At 34.5% G+C, this 21,517-nt stretch overlaps 1 protein-coding gene across 1 annotated transcript in view; it reads right to left on the minus strand.

Annotated features, from left to right (window-relative positions):
- Nucleotides 1-20,824, minus strand: part of LOC149792417 (uncharacterized) — a 40,563-nt gene extending 19,739 nt beyond the window's left edge. Inside the window, exons 1-6 of the mRNA XM_089970989.1 lie at nt 20,184-20,824; nt 18,049-18,203; nt 16,909-17,093; nt 13,907-14,055; nt 8,908-9,045; nt 1,494-1,642 (exon numbers count right to left, since the gene is read on the minus strand). Of these exons, the coding sequence (XP_089827115.1) occupies nt 1,494-1,642; nt 8,908-9,045; nt 13,907-14,055; nt 16,909-17,093; nt 18,049-18,203; nt 20,184-20,770 (1,363 nt within the window). The 5' untranslated portion in view covers nt 20,771-20,824. The remainder of the gene's footprint in view (nt 1-1,493; nt 1,643-8,907; nt 9,046-13,906; nt 14,056-16,908; nt 17,094-18,048; nt 18,204-20,183) is intronic.
- Between the last annotated feature and the right edge of the window lie 693 nt (nt 20,825-21,517).

The raw sequence follows: 21,517 nt of genomic DNA on the forward strand, positions 1-21,517 counted from the left end.
TTATGCTCTGGTCGATATCTGCTATTTAAACTAACTGGTTCATAATCTACACTCTCTAAAATGGAGGTTGCGGATTTCATTCAGTACTTACGAAGTTTTCAAAATTAGAATCACAACTATGAAAGCTTCAATAACTTAGGTAAAGGCTCTGATATTGATGTAGGCAGCAATTATGACTTAATAATGTAGACGCAGACAAAAAAACTTGTAAATTTCGAGTATGAGAAATGGCAGCTACAGTTGGTCACATGGTCTCACTGACTTGACGGTGAACGAGTTCTCTCAAGATTTTAAAGCACATAAAAAATTCTTCAGTGAAAAATAATTACACAGTTATAACAATTGGACTTTACTCTTAAATTTTTCCACACATAATAGATGTGAACCAAAAACATAAAATGGGTAAAATTGTTGTTAGACGTAACATACACTACATCGCTTAACAGTTAACAGGCAGGCCAATGCATATGGAGTCGAATACGTAACAGGTGTTCTATTTATAGCGTGCTGCACTTTGTAACAACTTTGTAACTATGCTCTATTAGGTAAAGGGTTAATACAGGTTTGGTGGATGATTTATCAGGCTACAGTATTTATTCTGAAAGCCAACAATGTTAAATCTTACTAATAAGAGATATCCTCTCAATGGCTTTTTTCAACCAACTGCTCCCTACCCCAGCAAATGTAGAAACATATCAAGAGAGTCTATAAGAATAATTTTTTCACAGTGCGATGGCATGAGAGGTAAACTCAGATTCAACAAAATTTGAGAGAACTGTTAGGAGTATTCTCCCTTATTTATCTAAACATGACCAATCACACAGAAATGATCTAGTTTGCCTGCTCCTCTGCATCATATGTTTACATTTCAACTGACCTTGACCTGTCAATCAGAAGTAGGGCAGGGGTGAAAGGTTATATAAGAGTAGAGCTTCGAGATTCTGCTGGACAAGTACACTATCTCCTGTATATATTTGCTTACAAGTCGAGTCCAACTGCACAGATCCAGATCTGCCATTGCATTATGTGCAGCAGATCTGGTCTATGCAGTTTGTTGGAGTAGTATGCACAAGAAACAATACAGACACTGATCTGCTGGCAGATCATTGTCTACGTTTCTTGCAGTTGGACTCGACTTATAAGAATATAACACATGGTATCCCTTAGAGGGCTTGGGACAAATGACCATACACAAAAGAAACTTTCACAAGGAGAGTTGGGGTGGGGTTTATGAACATTAAAGGGCAAAGCTACTCAATTCTACAGTCAATGCATGATTTATACCCAGTCCAATGTTTGGGACTCATCTTGTCACAAAAGAAAAGGAAAAAAAAATAACTGTAGCTAAAAACTTCATTAAGATTTTCAAATGACCATGTCATTAAGTGAGAGTCAGACAGGGCAGATGTGCATGAATATGAAAGGGTAGAGATTCCTAATTCTAACATTTAAGTATGATTGATATCCCTTCCAAGAATAGGAGTAATGCTGACCTTTCATAGTTGGTAGACTAACATTGGCCACTACTCCCTTATCTCCCTGCATTACTTGCTGACTAAAGATCAGGATGTCCCTTGATGCTGCATCACCTTTTCTGTTTTTATTGTTCAGCTGCAGCTCCAGATTTTGCATATACTCAAACCTGTAAAACAAATGTCATATTAAGAGACTGATTATTTTTGGTATTTATAGGAAAAGGAGAATAACAAAATCCATCATATGCACTGATGTGGGATAGATAAAATCATGCTTGAAGATTAGAATTTTAAGGCAGGAAACAATTTATTGCAATGATTTTGAACTATCAAATGGAATTTTGCAATATACGCCAATGCATATGATAAACAATTTTTAATCTCATTTCTAACTGAAAAAGAGTGGTGCACAAAAGATTATTAATATGGACCTAGTTACAGCAATATTCAGAATATTATTAAAAAAGTTTATAGATCTTTGAATTGAGTGTAAAATATCTGGTTAACAATAATAAAGATTTAAGCAAGGATTGCTCTTTCCATAAACTGTCAAAATTTTCTTTCCCACATAAATGGTTCTAGAAGCACTGCAAATGTTGATGAGGTCATAAACATAACCACATCATTCATAGTTGTCTAGGGGTATGATTCTCGCATGGGGTGCAAGAGGTCCCAGATTAAAATCCCTAATGAGCCCCCAAATTCTATGTAACAACTCTCATGTAGGATAAGCAACTTCCACATGACTGTCTTACATGGGCAAACATTTATAGGAAAGAGACCAATTATCATATATACCCATTTATACTCACCAATGAACTGCAAGCATCACAGACCCAGATCTGCAGTCATACCCCATATATACACACCTATAAGTCAAGTCCAACTGTAACTTGCACAGAGCAATATCTGCCATCACATAATGCACTGGTAGTTATTATGGGATTATGCAGTTTGTCAGAAGTAATCAGTACAAAAGCGGATTAGGATCTATGTTGTTTGCAGTTGGACTTGACTTTTATGCAGGTAGATATGGTAACTGGTGCAGTATTAACCTGCAGTCTGTACCTATATCAAGACTTTGCAGGTACCAGTCTAACGAAGATACTGTAAAACTAAACCCCCTTGCAAATGATATACCTCAAACAGATACATCTTGATAACCTCCCTTGAGCAAGTATAGAAATCCATTAAGATTATGACATTCATCCCAACTGAAAAGTGTGATTTGGCATGCCTTATTTTCATAGTGAACTGAATTTGCTAACAGGGTCATCTAGTGACTCAAAATTCAGAATGCCTCATTTTCATTTCACTTTGAAGTGGGAAAGATGATCTGGCTTACTGCTGGTGGATCAGAGTCTATGCCTAAAATGTGAGTGTAAAAAACAGTAAAGACCCTGATTTACCAGAACACTATGCAACAACATTTCTGGGACTACACTCTTCACTGTAAGATATCTGTTGAACTTGAGTAAAAAAAATACATACTGCAACTATGGATGTTTGCCTGTAAATTGTCGGAATATTGAACTTTTTAAAAAATGGATATTTTACATGGCTAGGGGTCCTAGCAGTTCAAAAGCACAAAGAGTTTAAAGGTTATGGTTCATTTTATAGAGCTAAACTTAGTTAAATATCTATCCACATGTATAGGTCATTACATAAAAACATTTAGGAAACAGTGGCCCATGACCATTTATCCATAGAATATATGCCGAATAAGTACTTAATCCTTTATCTGTTACAATCCTTCATCTAGGCTCTTACAAAACAGAAGAGAGTGAAGACAACAAGCTTTGTAAAATTTAACAAATAATTTATTTCCCTAGAAAAAAAAGGTAAAAATGAGAAAAAGAACTTACAGTTTTACGAATCAAATCCAAAATTAATCCAAGAATTAAAAAATAGATGTCCTTTTTTTTAAAAAGTCCTAGAACAAAATAGAAGCATTTTACATACTCCCAGTATGGCCATAACTGAAATCAATGGTTCCTATTCTGGGAAAGGAAACAAAAAAGGGCTGTTTACCAGAACTGCCACTGTTTCTGAATCAAGGTCAGGAACTAGGTCAGCATTAGATACAATGTCTCTATAAAGTCTTTTTATGTCAAAAATATTTAACAAATCAGTCGGAACTGAACTCTATTCTAGACACTATCAAATCCAGTAAACAAAGTTACATTACAATAGCATGTAAAAGAATTACATTTTTTGTTTAAACTAACAAACAAACAATTAAATCAAATATATATAACACTTCCCCCCATAAAAGAAAAAGAAAGAATTTATTTAATTATATGAGGTTTAAAAAAATAACATCAGAAGAACTCTTATAAATTACACAAATTGTACATGAAATAATATTTCTATACACAAGAAAGCGTATAGTCCACTATTAAATTGTCTTTTCCCTTTATGTGTCTGATGCCAATATTATATTCCTGTAACAACAAACTTAATAATCTCTGATTTTTGTTTTTCATCTTGTCGATGAAAGTAAGGTAGTTGTGGTCAATAAACACAATAATCAGAGAAGGAGGTGAACTAATGTAAAACTTCAATATGTTGTAATGCCAAACATTCCTTCTCGACTGTTGAATAATTTCTTTAGTGCTTACTTAATTTCTTAGAAAAATAGCACACTGGATGATCAACACCAGTTTTATCTTCTTGAATCAATACTGCTCCAAACCCAACATCACTTGCATCAAAAGACAGTTCGAACAATTGACTGAAATTTGGAGCTGTAAGAACTGGTGCACTCTTAAGTATGGCCTTTAACTTGTCAAAAGCCTCCTGACATTTTTCAGTCCAAAGAAACTTGTTTTCTTTGCTCAATACATTTGTCAAGGGTTCAGCAATTAAGGAAAAATTGGAACAAAATTTCTGATAGTATCCAGCCTTACCTAAAAATTGCATCAGTTGCATTTTACTGACAGGCACAGGGAATTCAGAGATAGCCTTGCCCTTAGCATCTATAAGACGGTTTAACTTGTCCATGTCCCACGATATGTCCTAGAAATGTTACACTAGCACGGCAGAACTCACTTTTTGATAAATTAATTGTTAAATTTGCATCAGTGAGTCTGTCAAAGAATTTCTGAATCGTTGCTAAATGTTCTTTCCAGGTGTCGTTGTAGATGATGATATCATCAAAGTATCAGAATTATCTAGACCAGAGGTAATCATATTCATGACATGTTGAAAAGTACTTGGCTTACCCTTCATCCAAAATAGCATCACTTTATATTGATAAAGCTCATCTGGAGTCATGAATACCGAAATTTCCTTTGCTCTTTCTGTCGGTGGAATTTGCCAATATCCTTTCTGATGGTCAAATTTGGTCACATACTTGGCATTTCTGATTTTATAAATGTAGTCATCAATTCTTGGTAATTGAAATGAATCTGTTTTAGTCACACCATTCACCTTTCTATAATCACTGCACATACGGAAAGTTTTATCTAGTTTCGGAACAAGTATACATAGTGAACTCCAAAAGCCTGACCAATACATATGTCAGTTAAAGGAATACTTTCTTGATCAACATCATTCTCAAGAGCTTTCTTTGCCATAGCTCTAGTAACTGTACAAGCTGGGTATAAATCAGGGAATTCTTTTTTCAATAGGATCGACTATCTAATCCAAACAAGGCTTGTCAGTAACAAGTGGATCAACCACAACCTTATCTCCAGTTGGGTTGTTGCCTAGTAATAAATGAATGCCATTAATGGGTAAAGAATACACAATTCCAACTGCCATGGAACCAGAGACTACATCTGATGACAAATTTACACATTGGAGAGGAACATCAACAAAGCCGCACTCTAAACCCTGAGTAAGAACACTCTCATTAGAAGAAGAATTCTCAGAAAAAGGCAAAATAGTAATAAAAGACTCCGAGAAGCTCCTGTGTCCCTTAAAATTTTAATAGGGATGGGATTAGCCGAATCACCTAAGAGTGATATAGAACCCTTCGAAATGAATGGTTCATAATTCTCCATAATAAAAAAAGACGGGTTTGTTAGACACAATAAATGTATTGCTTTCAATACATGACCATGGCCTTGACCTCTTAGAAATAAGAGCATATGGAATAGGTCTGTCTAGAGTCTGATGCTTATTTTTCAATTTGTAGCAATCAGAAATATAGTGTCCTTTCTTCTTGCAATAGGTACACGTAGGAAGAGACAAGGATTTTCGATCAAGCTTATCAGAAGCTTGATTTAAGTGCCAGATTGAGATTTAGAAGGGCTCATATTTGGGTGAAATACCCTTTAACCAGAAGACTACTGAGTGGAAGACTTGCCTACAAAAGGAACTTTATGAGCTAAGGAATACTCGTCAGTGGCACAAGCAGCATTTTCCAAGGTTCTGATCTTATGCTCATCAAGACAAGTCTTAATGTCACGATGGACATAGTTCTTGAACTCTGCAAATAATACAAGTTGCCTAAGACTTTTATAATCTTGATAAACTTTCTTGGCTAAACACCATCTATCAAATAACTGCTCATTTTCTCTTGCAAATTTAAAATGAATTTGTCCAGTTCCTTTGTTATAGTTCCTGAATTTTAGATGATAAGCCTCTGGGACTATCTCGTAACCCTTTAAGATGCATTCCTCAACCAGATCATAGTCAGCACGTTGCTGTACTGACAGTGAATGGTAAATATTACTAGCTTTACCAGTAAGTACACATTGTAATAACAGATTCCAATGCTCCCTTGGCAATTTCAAATTTTCAGCAATTTTTTTCAAAATGAGGAAAATATTTGTCTACTTTTTCTCTAAAAGGGGGTACTAACCTATTACTCTTAGTAACATCAAAACTTGAATTTGTATGTGAAGTGGGAATGTGCTTTTCACCTGCCAGTTCTATTTATTTTATTCTAAATTGATATTCCCTCTCTTCCTTCTCTCTTTGCATTTGCATTTGTCTATCTCTCCTATTTATTCAACTGTAACTACATTCGCACCTGTTTCTCCTCTTTATGTAACCACATTTGTTCTTTCTGTAACTGTATTTCTCTGTCTCTTTCTTCCTTATCTAACTACATTTGCATTTGTTGTCCCTCTTTCTGTAACTGCATTTGTTCTTTCTGTAACTGCATTTGTATCTGTTTGTCTCTCTCCTCTTTCTCCAATTGCAACTGCATTTATTTTCCTTCTTTTTGAAGTTCAAGCTCTTAAGTCTAATTCCATCTTGCATTTTAATTTTAATTTATTTGCTTTATGTGTCAAAGTCTGATAAAGACTTACTGACTGAAACCAAAACACTCTTTTCCATCAAATACAGGAGCAAAATGTTTTTTTTATTTCTTGCTTCGCTAAAAAGCAATGGAATTCTGACACAAATAGCCTGCATCACCAATATCACTGGTAATTTACTGAGATGTGAAATACCTGTTTCCCATACTTACTTTGATGCTAATTAGTTTAAACATACTTTATTGCCAAGAAGATCACAAATATGAATACAAGGCAAAATAACTGGAAAAAAGTTTTACAACTTATAAGTTCTTCTCAATCATAACCATGATTATTTAATTAATGTGCTGGGAACAGTTGTGGGCTGATGATTGGATGTCTCTATTTTCAAAATCAAACTTTTAATTTCTCCATCAAGGGCATCAAAACAAAAGAAATTTTAGATGATGATGAAAACAAAATCACTAAAACCATGATGGCAATAATGATGATGACCACTGAATTCAGTAAGACTGATGACAATAAAGACTGGCTTCATAAAATATAACAAATGCAGTAACCTAAACAGAGAAGAAAATTTGTATCTTGCATATACAGGGTTTCTTTCTGAAGGCATTATCAGTGAGACATATTTCATCTTGTGAACAAAATAACCCTGAATATCAAACTCAAATTAAGAATGTTTTGAAGTACAGTCGAACCCACTTGTCTTGACCTCGGTTAACTCGCCAACCCTATTAAGTCGACGTTTTTGAAGTGGAACCGCCAAATTCTCGCTTTGTCTTAGCATTTTCTCATCGGTTATGTCGATTCTTTTATGTCGCCGAACCCTAATATCTCGAGCACAAAAGAGGGCCAAATTTGCCACTTAACGTCGGTTATCTCGATCCCCATGACCAATCGCCGGCTTTTGAAACTGTTAGTTATCGATGCCACTTCACCATCTCACTACCGTATTTTTGCGTATATAAGACGTGTCTTATACAAAGTTTTACGTACCCCTCACCCAGGGTGCGTCTTATATTAGTGGGCGTCTTATCTAAGTATTTTTTAACACGAACGAACGGTACAGTGTGTGATATTGAAGGACGATTATTGCGGTCGATATTCACATTTCACGATTTTCATTCCTAGTTGTAAAAACAATTGGGTAAGTGTTCAGTAATTACCACATGTACCAATCCAATGCAGGGCCTGGGATCGTCCTGGGCTTCGCCAATGTCGCAAATTGCGATTTTTTTTTCCCTTATTGGCGACAAAAATGTCCCATCTGGTGATTTTTTTGGCGACAGACTTTTTGGTTATTTAATTTGTACAAACAATCATGGATTTGGACTGGATAAATTAAAAGGGAGAACGAAAGGAAGCCACAAACTTGACTAAGCAATGCATTGAAATCGACAAAGATGTCGTTACTGATGGCGTGATCACCGATGAAGACATTGTATCAAGTGTGCAGTCAGTACAGGCAAGCACATCTGCATGCGGCAAAGACAAAGAAGATGAAGAAGATGCGGACAAAGATTTGGAACCAATTCCCTCAGCTGGTGAGATGGTAGAAATGCTACAGAAAATTCGACGGTATGGTTCTTTTGTAGGAGATGAAACTGTTTTAGACAGCATAAATAATACTGAAGCATTTGTTTTCAAGCAGACTGTTAAAGGCAAAATGCAACAAAACATTTTAGAATTTGTAAAGAAACCATAGTAACCGCGTGTACGATACTTTTCAGAGCTGTGTCAGAGTGAAATGACTCGTGAATTTAATTTTGACACTGATTAGCTTTTTGTAAAAACGAACTACACCCCGCACGTTTTTTGTGACTTTGTGAGCGATCTTTGTGTTTGCAATGTTGGAGAATATAATAAAGGTTTGTATCGAGAATCGACGGTGGTTTGTATTGTATACTGGTAAATCTCTGTTGTTAGTTGGTGCACATATGCTTTTGTTGTTAGCAAACATGTATGTACATTTTTATAGCAAGCCGATCGCTTCATCAAACAAATCGCGGCAACGCTGTTGTGTAAAAAAGACTCCAAAAACACGTGCATGTACATTCTCATTTATTAACGCACATCATGTACATAAAGAAATTTCAAGCACATGTTAATATATTGCCGCCATATTGGTTTTCGTTTATCTCAATCATCGGTTGGCAAACCCCTAGGCAGGCGACATAACCGGGTTCAACTGTACATATATTAGCAAGATAACTCACCATTGAGCCTGCCATACAAGGAAATGCATTGTGGGATACAGGAACCACCCAACTTCTGCCAGTCTTCCATCTGTATCAATAGCAATGAAGAAATTGTCTGATGGAGTATTCTGGAAAGTTACATTCATTAATTTTCCCCTGAAATGATTTAGAAAAGCATAATAGATAAAGTACACTTAAAATGTAATAGGCACTCAAAAATGCAAGTCTGACATATATTTCATTTTATTTTTAATAAAAGAAACTCTCATAAATGAGATGTAAACATTACTGAAACTTGTAATATATCCATACATGTGATTCTAATATTGGTAGGACAAAAACACCTTTTAAAGGGCTATCTACTGCACATATTAGTACATGTATATTTGGATGTCATCAGCGTACAATTGGTGAGACAATGGATGATGATTTATAGCAAAATTTACAAAAACAATTGAGATTATCAGAGATGGTGACAGCAACTACGCGTACATACGACATTACATCTATTGCTTGAAAATATTAAGACTGGCCCTTGCAAATATTGTGACCACGTTGCTAATGAAACCTTTTTTTATTGTTGGTTGACAGTGTTTGGTACCCCCTGGCAACAATCAGGGTAGAACTTATAAATCAATGAACGAAATCACTCAGTTTTTTGCATTTTATAATTGATTGATGCCTTCTGTTTATAAATATGGTAATAAATATGGTAGTAGAGTACAAACAAACAGGATGGTGTGAGAATACTGTAGTCATTTTGATGTCTTCTGGTTTCATTAATGTGTAGAGTCATGCAGTTCTAAAAAATTAATGTCAGAAAAGTGAACTGCAATTAAATTATTATTATATTAAATCTATCCCAGAGATCTCAATGGACATAAATTAATTTTATGGCAAGGAAAATTGATGGGCTTCAAACAATTTTGCTAAGTTTGATTGCCAATTTTTATTAGTGTATATCTTGCTCCATGAGCTCAGATTTTTCTGGGAAATAGAAAAAAGAAATGTCAGATGCTACTGTCCTTTACTTCTCCATATTCATTAAGTTATGCTGAGATCCATTACACCATGGTGGTTTTCATTAGAAACACTGTCATAAACCTTTGTAGTGGTATTGTTGTATTTCTTATGACATTTTACAGTTGCAGTTTTGTGTGATGGCTTGACCTAATGTTTAAAAGTTAAACTTTCAAAGCACCGGCATACGTTTTAGATCAAGGAAGTGAGTATTGAAATATGCAATCTATCTGAATCAGTCACAATGTAATCAACAAGAAGATGTAGGTCTAATGATGAACACAGGTCACAGGGGCTCGTATCATTGTTTCCAATATAACAAACAGTTATATATGTACTATATAATAATCAAAAAATAAAGTTTAATACATAATTTTCCTTTGGCCAATGAGAGGGCAGTATTCCATTCACAAAGCTACACTTCCATATTAAGCAGGCACGATCATGGCAACGTAGCATTGGAAAATGGTCTCACATTCCTTACAGGTATGATAGTAAGCCAAACTTTGTGTAGGCATACAAAGCCGAATGCCTGAGCTAAGCATCAGTACTAAATTTATTAAGCTACATGAGATCTAGCTTGAAATATCAGTGCGGATTTTTAAATAGGTCTTGCGAGAAAGGAAAAAAGTGACCTTCCTTGTATTATTATATAGCACATATATGACAAGTAAATTATCAATATAAGCAATGATACAAACCCCTATAATGATGAATAAATGTGTACATGACATATGCCTTGAACTGTAATCGTTATTCTGTGTCTCAATCAGAACCTGTAAACTTGTTGGGTTTTTTTGTTTTTTAAAGGGGTTCCTGGTTGTCCATTTTATTGCCTGGGTTATTATTTACAGGCGGATACCCGAGAACCTGTGTACCTGTTGGCATCTTTACTCAGAGCTTTCTTAAATGCATTGGATTGAACTTTCATAAATTCCCATTCATTCTGGGACCCATTTAAATACTATATAGCTAAAATTGATTTATGAAAAGTAAAAGAGAGTAGTATTTTATAAATGACAAGAGTCCTTCAAAGGGCAATAATGTATTTCCAGATAAGACTGACATTCAGCAGCTGTAACAAGATTTTTCAGATGGCTACCATGGCGGCCATACTGGATGTAAGGTTGGCATCAACTTCAAGTAGGACCAACTGGACATCGTCAGAAGTCTTTTGTGAAAACCCCATGTCATTGTGACTATCCATTGAGAAGTAAAAATAACAAGATTTTCAAACTGGCTGCCACGGTGGCCATTCTGGATGTCAGATTGGCATTATTTTAATTTAAGACCAGCTAGATATAATAAGAAGAGTTCTTCTTGTGAAAATCCTGTGTTGGTATGACTTTCTGTTTGGAATAAGCAGCAATAACAAGTTTTTAGATGTCAGATTGGCACCATTTCTTTCAAGTACAAACTATACATCCATGAGATCCTTTTTGCATACCTGCCAACCCCTAGAGAGGTATAAGCATAGTGTGAGCATCTTAAAAGTGTAATCTGGGCATCAGACGTGTACTCTATGCATTACATGCATAATTGTAATAATTTACTATAGGAAAAATGTACAATTATTTCTGCTCCTAACTAGGATCTTGTTGTTGTTGTTGTTGGGTTTAATGCCATTTTTCAGCACACAATAGGCTATACATGGCGGCCAGTATTAATGGTGGAGGAAGAACCCGGGAAATCCCCAGAAAGAACCACTGACCCTTGAGAAGCTACTGGCAAGCTTTCTCACATACCCACATTGGCCGAATCCAAGACTCAAATCCACGCAGACAGAGGTGGCAGTGATTCATAACTGAGAGCACTTTAGACCACTCAGCCACTCAGGGCCCCCCTAACTAGGATCTGCAGCTGGTTCAAGTTCATGTCACAAATAGGCAAAATTCATGTGGATTAGTACCAGAATTCACAAACAAAACATAGTGAAAAATTAAAAATGTATACAGCACACATTTTAGCTAGTCTACATGTCTAACCTTCCACAAAGTGATCATAAAGTCAACTCCACAACCCTGTTGTGGTCATACCAGAAATCTGAGCAGCATCACTTTCATGCAGGATTAACAAGACATTTGGATAAACGAGTGGATACAATTTTATGACAATCCTGCATTTGGTTAGAAAAACTGGCTAAAACAGACTTTTACTAATCAAGAGATGGATGATGGACAACAGACAATTCCATATGCTATGATAAGTACAGCTACATTTGTACTTCTGTGCTGAGATAGAGGAAAGAACTTATTTGACGTATATGAATGTCTCTGCCTGACCACATTGCCATATTCTTGTATCATATAAAAATTATTCTTTTCGTTAACTCGGAACTAAACACACAAATTTTGTGTACAGTTGAAAACCCAACTCATCATCAGACTATGTTCACTGTTCAGTAACACTTTACAAACTAAGTATTTTATCAACAGCAATGCTTGTTCTATGTCATACTAGGTAGTTGGCATGACAATGATGCCAAAAAAGTGATACCACACAATGCCTCAATTTCAATAAAGAACCAACAAAGTTATAGAATGTCATAGATGCAATAAAGTGTAAACAAATGATACAATGTCTTACATGCAATAAAGTGCCAAAAATGGAATATAGTGTCAACATTAAAATATATTGTAAATAATGTGATAATGATAGAATGCTTTGCTTGCAATGAAGTGTCAGAAAAGTGATAAAAATGTTCGTGTACAATAAAATGCCAATCATGTGATAGAACTTGCTTGCAATAAGTGTAAATAAAGTGATACAATGTTTTGCATGTAATAACATGTTAGTAAAGTGATACAATGTCTTGCATGTAGTAACATGTTAATAAGGTGATATGATGTCTTGCATGTATTAACATGTTAATAAAGTGATACAATGTCTTGCATGGAATAATGTGTAAATTAAGAGATATGATGTCTTGCATGTAATAACCTGTTAATAAAGTGATACAATGTCTTGCATGGAATAATGTGTAAATAAAGTGATATGATGTCTTGCATGGATTAACTTGTTAATAAAGTGATACAATGTCTAGCATGGAATAACATGTTAAGACAGTGATACAGTATCTTGCATGGAATAACATGCTAATAAAGTGATACATTGTCTTGCAGGTAATAACATGTTAATAAAGTTATACAATGTTTTGCATGTAATAATGTATAAATAAAATTATACAATATCTTGCTTGCAATAAAGGGCCAATAATGCCTGCAATAAGGTAAATTGTTACAATGTCTTACTTGTAATAGAGTTCCAAAAAAATGATACAATGTTTTGTTTGAAATACAGTTCCAATAAAGATCTCTTCTTGAATATGCATCTTGCATATGAACAAAATTCAGATCAGCAATGTTCCTCTGTACATAGTTTTACATGAGAAAAACTATCAAACAATAAAATGTATGTAAGAAGCTACAACAGCAGTCAAGTTAATGAGACATAAAGGTTATCCAGACTGTCTATTGGAACTTGGAATTCCAGAGCTGACATGATTGGGTATTTTAAACAAATTAATACAAATGATAAGGCAAAGAGAGATAAATGATTCATTCAAAACCCAAATATACCATACAATATGTCATAGATTTAAACTGCTTAAAGATATTATAGATTAGAAATTATGAAACATTTTTTTAAAAACAAATAATGGTGGACACCTTAAACTGTATATTATAATGTTTTGACTGCAGAAATAGTATTAAACAAAGTCAAATCAGGATTAAATAAAGTTGTGGAAAGACTTTTCTAATTTCACCCTGACTGCTATACATATGTATTTAAACTAAAACCCAGTAATAGTTTATCTTTAAAGCAGGACTGACAAAACAGAAGCTTAATACAGGTCTCAACAACAATAAGAACTGTAAAAGGCAATGTTTCACTTGCAGTGAAACAAATGAGTAATTCAGAAATATAAATATTTATGCCACAAGTTAACTTGAATCTAGCCACAAAAATATCCAGATTAATTATGACAACCACTTACTCTAAGAGGTCTCCATAGTAAGGAATTGATGCCGCTGGTATGCTTAGTGATAAAGAGCAGTCTGGGTCACAGGTTAACTCCCCTAGTGACTGATTTGAGTTCATCATCACTAGGACTCCAATAGCCCCACTGTTCTGCATCATTAGCACCTGTTTTAATGAGAATATAAAGACAAAATAAATATAATTGATAAAAATAGCAAACCCTACATTCTGAATTATATAACCATGTATATGGTTCTGAGTTCATTACAAAATATAAACTAATTTCAACTGTGACATAAGGCATTGAAAAAGAGCTAGCTGCATTTGTCACAACCCTTGGCAGGCAAATTAAAATATTCAGTGAATTTCTGTCCCAAGACTGCTTTGGTGATGTTACCATGAATTGTGACTGTGACCTTTGTAACAGAGTTATATAGTTAAGCAGGTAAGTGTTATTTCCCTTTCCCAAAATGAATTAATTAAAAAAATGGTAGAAAACAGATTTCAATAATGTGTCAGGTACCAAGACCTTGCAGATAGAACCTAAAGTGTAATACTTGAGATGCCATTATATTCTGAAGCATCAGTGTGCCAACAGTTTATGCATATAAACTAGAAATAAAAAACATTAAAATATTGACCTTTAACCTTCACCCTGGACCCCAAATATGGAAAATGACTCATTTCCCTGTGATTATATATAAATAATCCAAATTTCATTATTTTTTCTTGAATTAATATTAGACAGCAGTGGGGAAAATATAACTGAGATCTAAAAAACTGACCAGTGACCATGACCTTGAAGACTGGACATCAATACAGTACACACAACACCTTCTAGTGAATATATTGTTTTGCCAAGAATTATCCTTTTATAATAACTAACTTGAATATTACAGAAGGGCACATAAACCTTAAAGTTTTGTTTAAGAAAAGGGTGAGTGTACTATGTTACTTAAAGATGAAGTGAAAACAGTTGGTTATTTTTTTTATCATCTTTGTAAACATATTGTTTTGAAATGGAAACCTTATAATTATAAAAGTTAATGTTGAAAAGATACGTAATCTATTCCTTGATTTTTTTCAAGTTATACACAAAAATAAAGAATGGCAAGGTAATGTGACGGAACTTTGTTACAGTCATAACATCAGAAATAATCACAATGTTCTCAACTGCCATAGTGTTTCATTTTAAAAATATTACTACTAACTACTTCTCAACAAATGAGCATCGGCGATATATGCATAAAGTTATGCAAGATAGCATTATAGGGATTTCTATTTTCATGGCTTGGACTGCTACCTGGACTGCAGCTGTTTGCAAGAAGTTACCTGAACTGCAACTTCCAAAATCCCATGTAGAACACTATGGGAGGAGTGTCTACTGAACATAAAAGCAATTTTTAGAAGGCAATAAAATCCATAGTTTGGAGTAACCATACAATTCACATTAATTAGTACTCAAGGAATATAACTAAATTCACAATACTCTGGATATAATACTATCTATAGTCTTTTATGGAAAGTATTGTTATCTGCCCTTGAAATGGAACTATTTAGCATGCATAAATATATAGGTAGTGCTTCTGGGTAGTAAGTAGAAGGAGTGATTGTGATCAATAACAAACATGATTATGTCATTACAATAAGATCAGTAATCATAAAGAGATATGCTGTCATATGAAAGATTTTATTGCATTTGTAATAATTATGGTGGAAAAATAATTGTGGGAAAGAAGGCTTCCGTGCAAAGTTTCCAGCTGAGAATTGTGTACAAAAAATATGGATTAAACAATGCAAAAATGCAAGAGCAAACTTTATATATGTCAACAATGACCAAACAAGAATTTTTTCCCAATATTTTAATGGAAAGATAGCACCACCAAATGAAAATAATTGGCCAACTATATTTCCAAGACCAGATGGAATGGAAAAAGTATACAAATTTTGGTAAATTAAATTATGCAGTTTGAATTATTTTTTCAACTGAGTGGCATAATATTGGGGTATTCATTGTAACTGAAGAAAATTAAATAAAACTGAAAATTAATGTCATCTTCAAACCTAAAGTCATAGGAGAGAGAGAGAGAGAGAGATAGTCTGTCAGGCTTGGTTTCTTAAGTAAGCATTAATAACTAAAGTAAAGAGATCTTTCAAAACTAATACAGAAGCAAGTAAAGCTTCCTACTTTTCAGTAGTTTAAGCAATGTTGGAATTCTCTCCTCACTATTCTGCCACAACAGATAATATCTTTATATTTAGAAAATGTCTGTATTATATCCAGGTTAATTATATGGGAGTATCTCACAAATAAAAATCTTTATTTGAAAATACCTTCACCAGAATAGGTGTCAAAAAGTATTATAAATTAAATTAATGTTGTGTATGCTATTTACCCTGCAAACATCCATGCCCATTTGTATCAATTATGATTGCAGATGGCAAACAAATAGAATCCCAGGTAGTGAGTAAACACAACTGGTAGTGAGCAATAAACTCATTGTCTGAACTTATGGGCAGGATATAGAAAACAATGGTTATCTTATTACAAAGCAAGCTGGCCCTGGAGTAGTTGAAGTTTGCCCATATATATTACTGGTATTCACTAGAATTTCGAAAATAAATTAAAACAATGGTACAGTTTAAAAGTGACACAATCTAGCGCACAGACATTAACTTGTGTCTGCTCCCTGTTACAAAATGATTATGTCTGCATAAACAATGTTCCAATTGTTTACAGTTTAGATTACCAGTATCAAGTCACTGAGGTACTTTTCATTCTCTCTGTTAATGTTCATTTTCTGTTACTACCCATAAGTACAAAAATGTATGCCACCTCCCAAAAAACTAAGGGTAATAACAACTTTATGTAAAGGCCTATAGCACATGTACTACATTTTATTCACTTTACAAAAACACTTCCCATTTTATGGCCACACTGAGATGATGGCAAATCACATGTGTCGGTGTGATATTTACCTCAAGTTAAAATCTTCTAACAATTTGTGATCCTTTTACCTTTACAGAGGTGGAACAGGTGCCCCACATTACAAGTGCCACACTGCCTTTAACATCTTCACTTGTCTTACAACCATCATTAGCAAAACGCAGTTCAAGTGACTTGTTTCCTAAGGCAACAGCAGCGGAGGCAAGCCAGTCATAACGGGCATCCAGTCTCTTTAGCACAATGGGATACTGAGAACCTAGAATAAGAAAATCATTGTCAGGAGGTTACTATAAAAAAAATTCAAAATCAAAGAATCAGTGATTCATTAAAAGAAGGTTACACCAGTTAGTTTCCTCCACTCCTAATGGCATGTGTATTCAATATCTTTTTTACAGAAGTCTGCCTTTAGCACTACATGTGGATCACCAAATTAAATAAATAACATACAAATTGTATATGCCTATACTTCATGCTTTCATTTTGTTAATCCAGATTTCAATTTTAGCGCTCTCGTCAGCTTCAAAATAATTAAATGCACAAAAATACAAAAAGTTAATATTAATTAAAGTATGATGTCTCCTTGGGGATTCTATATTTATCTTAAAAATACCCTCCAGGTTGATAATTCGGTCTTTTCCCCATCTGTGGATGAGGAATAGCATTATCAGATTAAAGGGCTTCTATTTTACCAATAAAAACAGCAGGAGAAAGTCTCTCAACCTCAACTTCTAAGACACCACATCAAGTTTCAAGCTGGAGGAAAGATTCTGTGTGTTGGTGTGTTTTGATTTTTAACATAGCTTTAAAAGAATTTAAGTCATATTGCTATGATGTCTGCAGTGTGACAGTTCATTGTGATGTCTAGCACTGGGACATCAAGCCACCAACATGCAGCATGATGTCCCACCCAGTCACATTATCCTGACACCAGTCCAACCAGTCCTAACATTAACATCTGAATGATGAGCGCCAAGTGAAAGATTCTCTAACAATGCTTGTAAAAATGAGTCTCAAAGCTTTTGATTTGTTTCACAGTGAGAATAAAAAACCCTAACCTTTCCATTGCCACATATACTTGCTCATGTTCAGCAAACAACACAGACCCTGATCTTCCAGTGCATTATGCAATGACAGATCTGGGCTTTCTTGTTTGTGCCTGGATCTGACTTACAACTGGATATATAAGGGTACCTAAGTCCACTGATATTTACCTTGAATCTGTATGAAGACCTGATCTAGTCCACACAAATGATCCATACACTGCCACTCTTGAAACACAGTGGGAAGACAGTTTCCAAGTTCGTTTATAGGTAGGATTGAAAAATGGATTTTTTTAAAAACATCATTAAATCTACTTCTCTTTGTACTGAAAACAGACAAACAAAGAACTAACATGAAACAAATGACCCAAGTGGGCTTGAGATAGCTCATCAGTCTCACATCCATGTGAGAACAAAATGCATGAGACATGAGACAAGAAATCTAAGTCAGTAGAATGCTACATGTATTTGTAGAAATTTCTTTCCATGTTGCTGACTGCATTTTTTATTAGGTGAAAACATTGTTTTAATGACTGGATATTTGGTGAAAGTGGCTGTTTGAATGATAGCATATTTGGTAAAACCAATTGTTTTAATATATCTCTAAATTTGGGCATCTTCATCTACATTTGATGGTACAATGGCATCATTGGTTCTGTAATGAAAGGTCTCAATGCCAGGATGTTTTTCATCAAAGTTGCTCAAATTCTGTCAGGTTTTCTCAGCTAAAGCTGTTTATATTTCTTTTTACTTTCAGTATTACGGCCATATTTGAAGGCTGATTGACATCATTTGTACAAACTGGAAAGTCATTGAAGCTTTGATCCTTTCTGTCAAATTCTATTAAATTTTAAGAAGTTATTAAAGACCTTTTTTTTATTTAAGTAGCATCTGACACTGGACTGACATCATTTTTATAATCTATAAGAAGCTTCTCACACAGAGATGCTTTCTTTTAAATTCTGCTGAGTGATTTTGATCAATTAAAGGATTTCCTGCTTTAAGTAACAGTGGTCATATTTGATGCAAAACACTAAATTACTGGTTGTTTAGCATCAAAAAAGCATAGCATTATTAATGGATTCTCAGTTTTTATCTGCACATCCCTGTGTGATGCCCATAATGATTCCCTTTTGATAATTTGCATATACCAATGAAGTGTGTTCAAGCATAAACATAAATGGAACCAATATAAATGAAGCATGTAATATTTTCTTTAAATGGCATCAGTTATATATATCACTTATCTTCCATATGCAACTTGAAATTGGTGATGGGTGAAGCATGTAATATTTTCTTTAAATTGCATCAGTTATATATCTTACTTATCTTCCATATGCAACTTGAAATTGGTGATGGGTATTTAGTAGTTACCTGGAAATCTATAACTTATGGATTGATTGGTTTCTGCATTTTTTCATTTCAAGTGAAAATGAAAAAATCGACTTAAATTTCAAAAGTATGGAAACTGACGATGATACTCTTTTTGTGCAGCAGTATGGTGATTTCAGTGCATGATGAATGAAACTTACAGTAGATCGTTAATTTATCTCTGTACTAATTCTGTTTCTTTATTAGCTGTAAGTGGCATTTCGTTATGACAAATGCATGTACAAGTTTTAACTGCTTGTAAGATGGCATTTTATGGCAAATTGTTGTAAACAATTTTCTAATTGCAAATTTCTTATCAAATTATGCATGTGTAATGTGAAATTTTCATGCATTAATTTAGAAATTTTCAGGTGTGAAATTTGAAATTATTGTATGAAATACCCAGGGTTTTAGGTTGGTGGGAACAATGGCAGACATAAGATCCCCGTTAACACATAGTTCCTTCACCATTCCCACCAAAGTGTAAGACATATTTAATGAAGAGATCAAATCTACTGTTCCACAATCTGTGTAACAAACTTTTTTTTTTTCTACCTCACTTAGAAAGTACAGAAGGAACATGTTCATAATTTTGTACATGCATGTAGATGTATTTGTACATGTAGAATTTACTGTTTCAATTTTTTTCTTTTTTTTTTTTTTCTTGTGGCTTGTCATTTTTCAGCAAGTTTTATTAGTCATTACGCAAGCTATCAGGCTAGGTTGAGTTAAGGCAACTCGTTTAAAGGTACACAAAATGGACCATTAGTATTTAGTTTTGAACTCGCAACCAACTATCATATTCTATATCAGTTGAGCTAATGTGTTCCCTCCCTATTATGTTTAAATAGAAGAAAATAAATGCTAGAAGTTTTCTTTAATTTGTTTCAGCAAAGTAAGGTGAGTGGAAGAAGATGGAGACTGGCTTTATCAACCTTTTCTGAAGCTGCTCGAACACTTCCATGACTCTTTGCTTCATCCATATTGCACCATACTTTTCATTCACATGGGCAGATTTTGGAATAAACACATAGTTATTGACAGGCGATCCATAGTTAAACAAGGGTTCTATACCATCATCTGATGTCCACATGTTCTCTAGAAACCCAGAGTCAGGATCAAAAACATGAAATATAAATGAAGTATTTTTATAACTTTGAGATGAATAATTCATAATGCCATTTAACGTGTAAATGATAAATGTCTCAGCAGCGTCCCCTGGTTTATAATTGATAACTTCTCCATCCCCAATGCGTTCTGTGTTTAAGATTTCTGAATGCAACTTATTGATCCTAAATCCGAGATTCCTATCTGCTATTTTCTTTCTTACTGTCACTGGCATTCGAGAAAGGATATTTTCCTTCTCCGTAGAGTAGTACATGGATCGGCTTCCTAAAGTGTTTTCTTGAAGATGTTTGCTATTATATTCATTAATTTGCTCAAATTTGTGCACGTAAATGTTGCTCAGTGTAGTTTTTAACAAAAAGGGCATCAAAAAACATAAACGCTGAAATGATAGCATTGTTTCGAACAAAAATATTTAGCTGCTAAAAGATGCTGTCGACCGGTAAGCCACTATCCCGAGTCATGTGAATGTCACATGATAAACACGACATATTGCAATCGGAACCTTCATGTCGAGACAGCAATCGTCGAAAAACTTCGGAGACTTCGCGAACTATATTTGGAACTTCTTTTGTTCACATGGTACACTTAAGGGGGCAGGGTCCAGTTTTTTACGTACAAATTTAATGCCGCAATCAGCGACCTAGTATAAACAATCATAAAAAATCAAATACACAAGTGAGGTCAAAAAGGTCCATATTTTTAGATACCTATATTAAAACAAAGCATAAGAATAGTATTCACTTGACCAGAGAAGTCAATGGCAGTTCATAGCAGAAGAGGTTTATGCACCCCAACCCCTATTTTATACCTGCATTTTTAACATCCAAATGCCATTTCTGACAGCATGTAGTGCTCACAGTGCAAACGCAAGCCCTTTCCCTGGATGAAAATTTTGAAAAACATTGTCTACTAAATAGTTTGATGCAATTCAGAATAGTTGTCATCCAAGCCGTTTTTGAGATACTCGGCTTGCCTTGAACCCACGTGTCTACTGCTATGGGAGGCTAGCTCTTCTTCCTAGCCAACTATTGGTATTTCACTATCAACATACTGCAGACCAACTATGGAAGGTGTACATGCCTGACATCAATTTCAAGAACAACACAAGCCCAAAACACCTAGTTCACAAATATATCCATAT

Source organism: Sinohyriopsis cumingii, chromosome 9, assembly GCF_028554795.1.
Source record: "Sinohyriopsis cumingii isolate HCF-2022 chromosome 9, ASM2855479v2, whole genome shotgun sequence".
Taxonomy (NCBI): Eukaryota; Metazoa; Mollusca; class Bivalvia; order Unionida; family Unionidae; genus Sinohyriopsis; species Sinohyriopsis cumingii.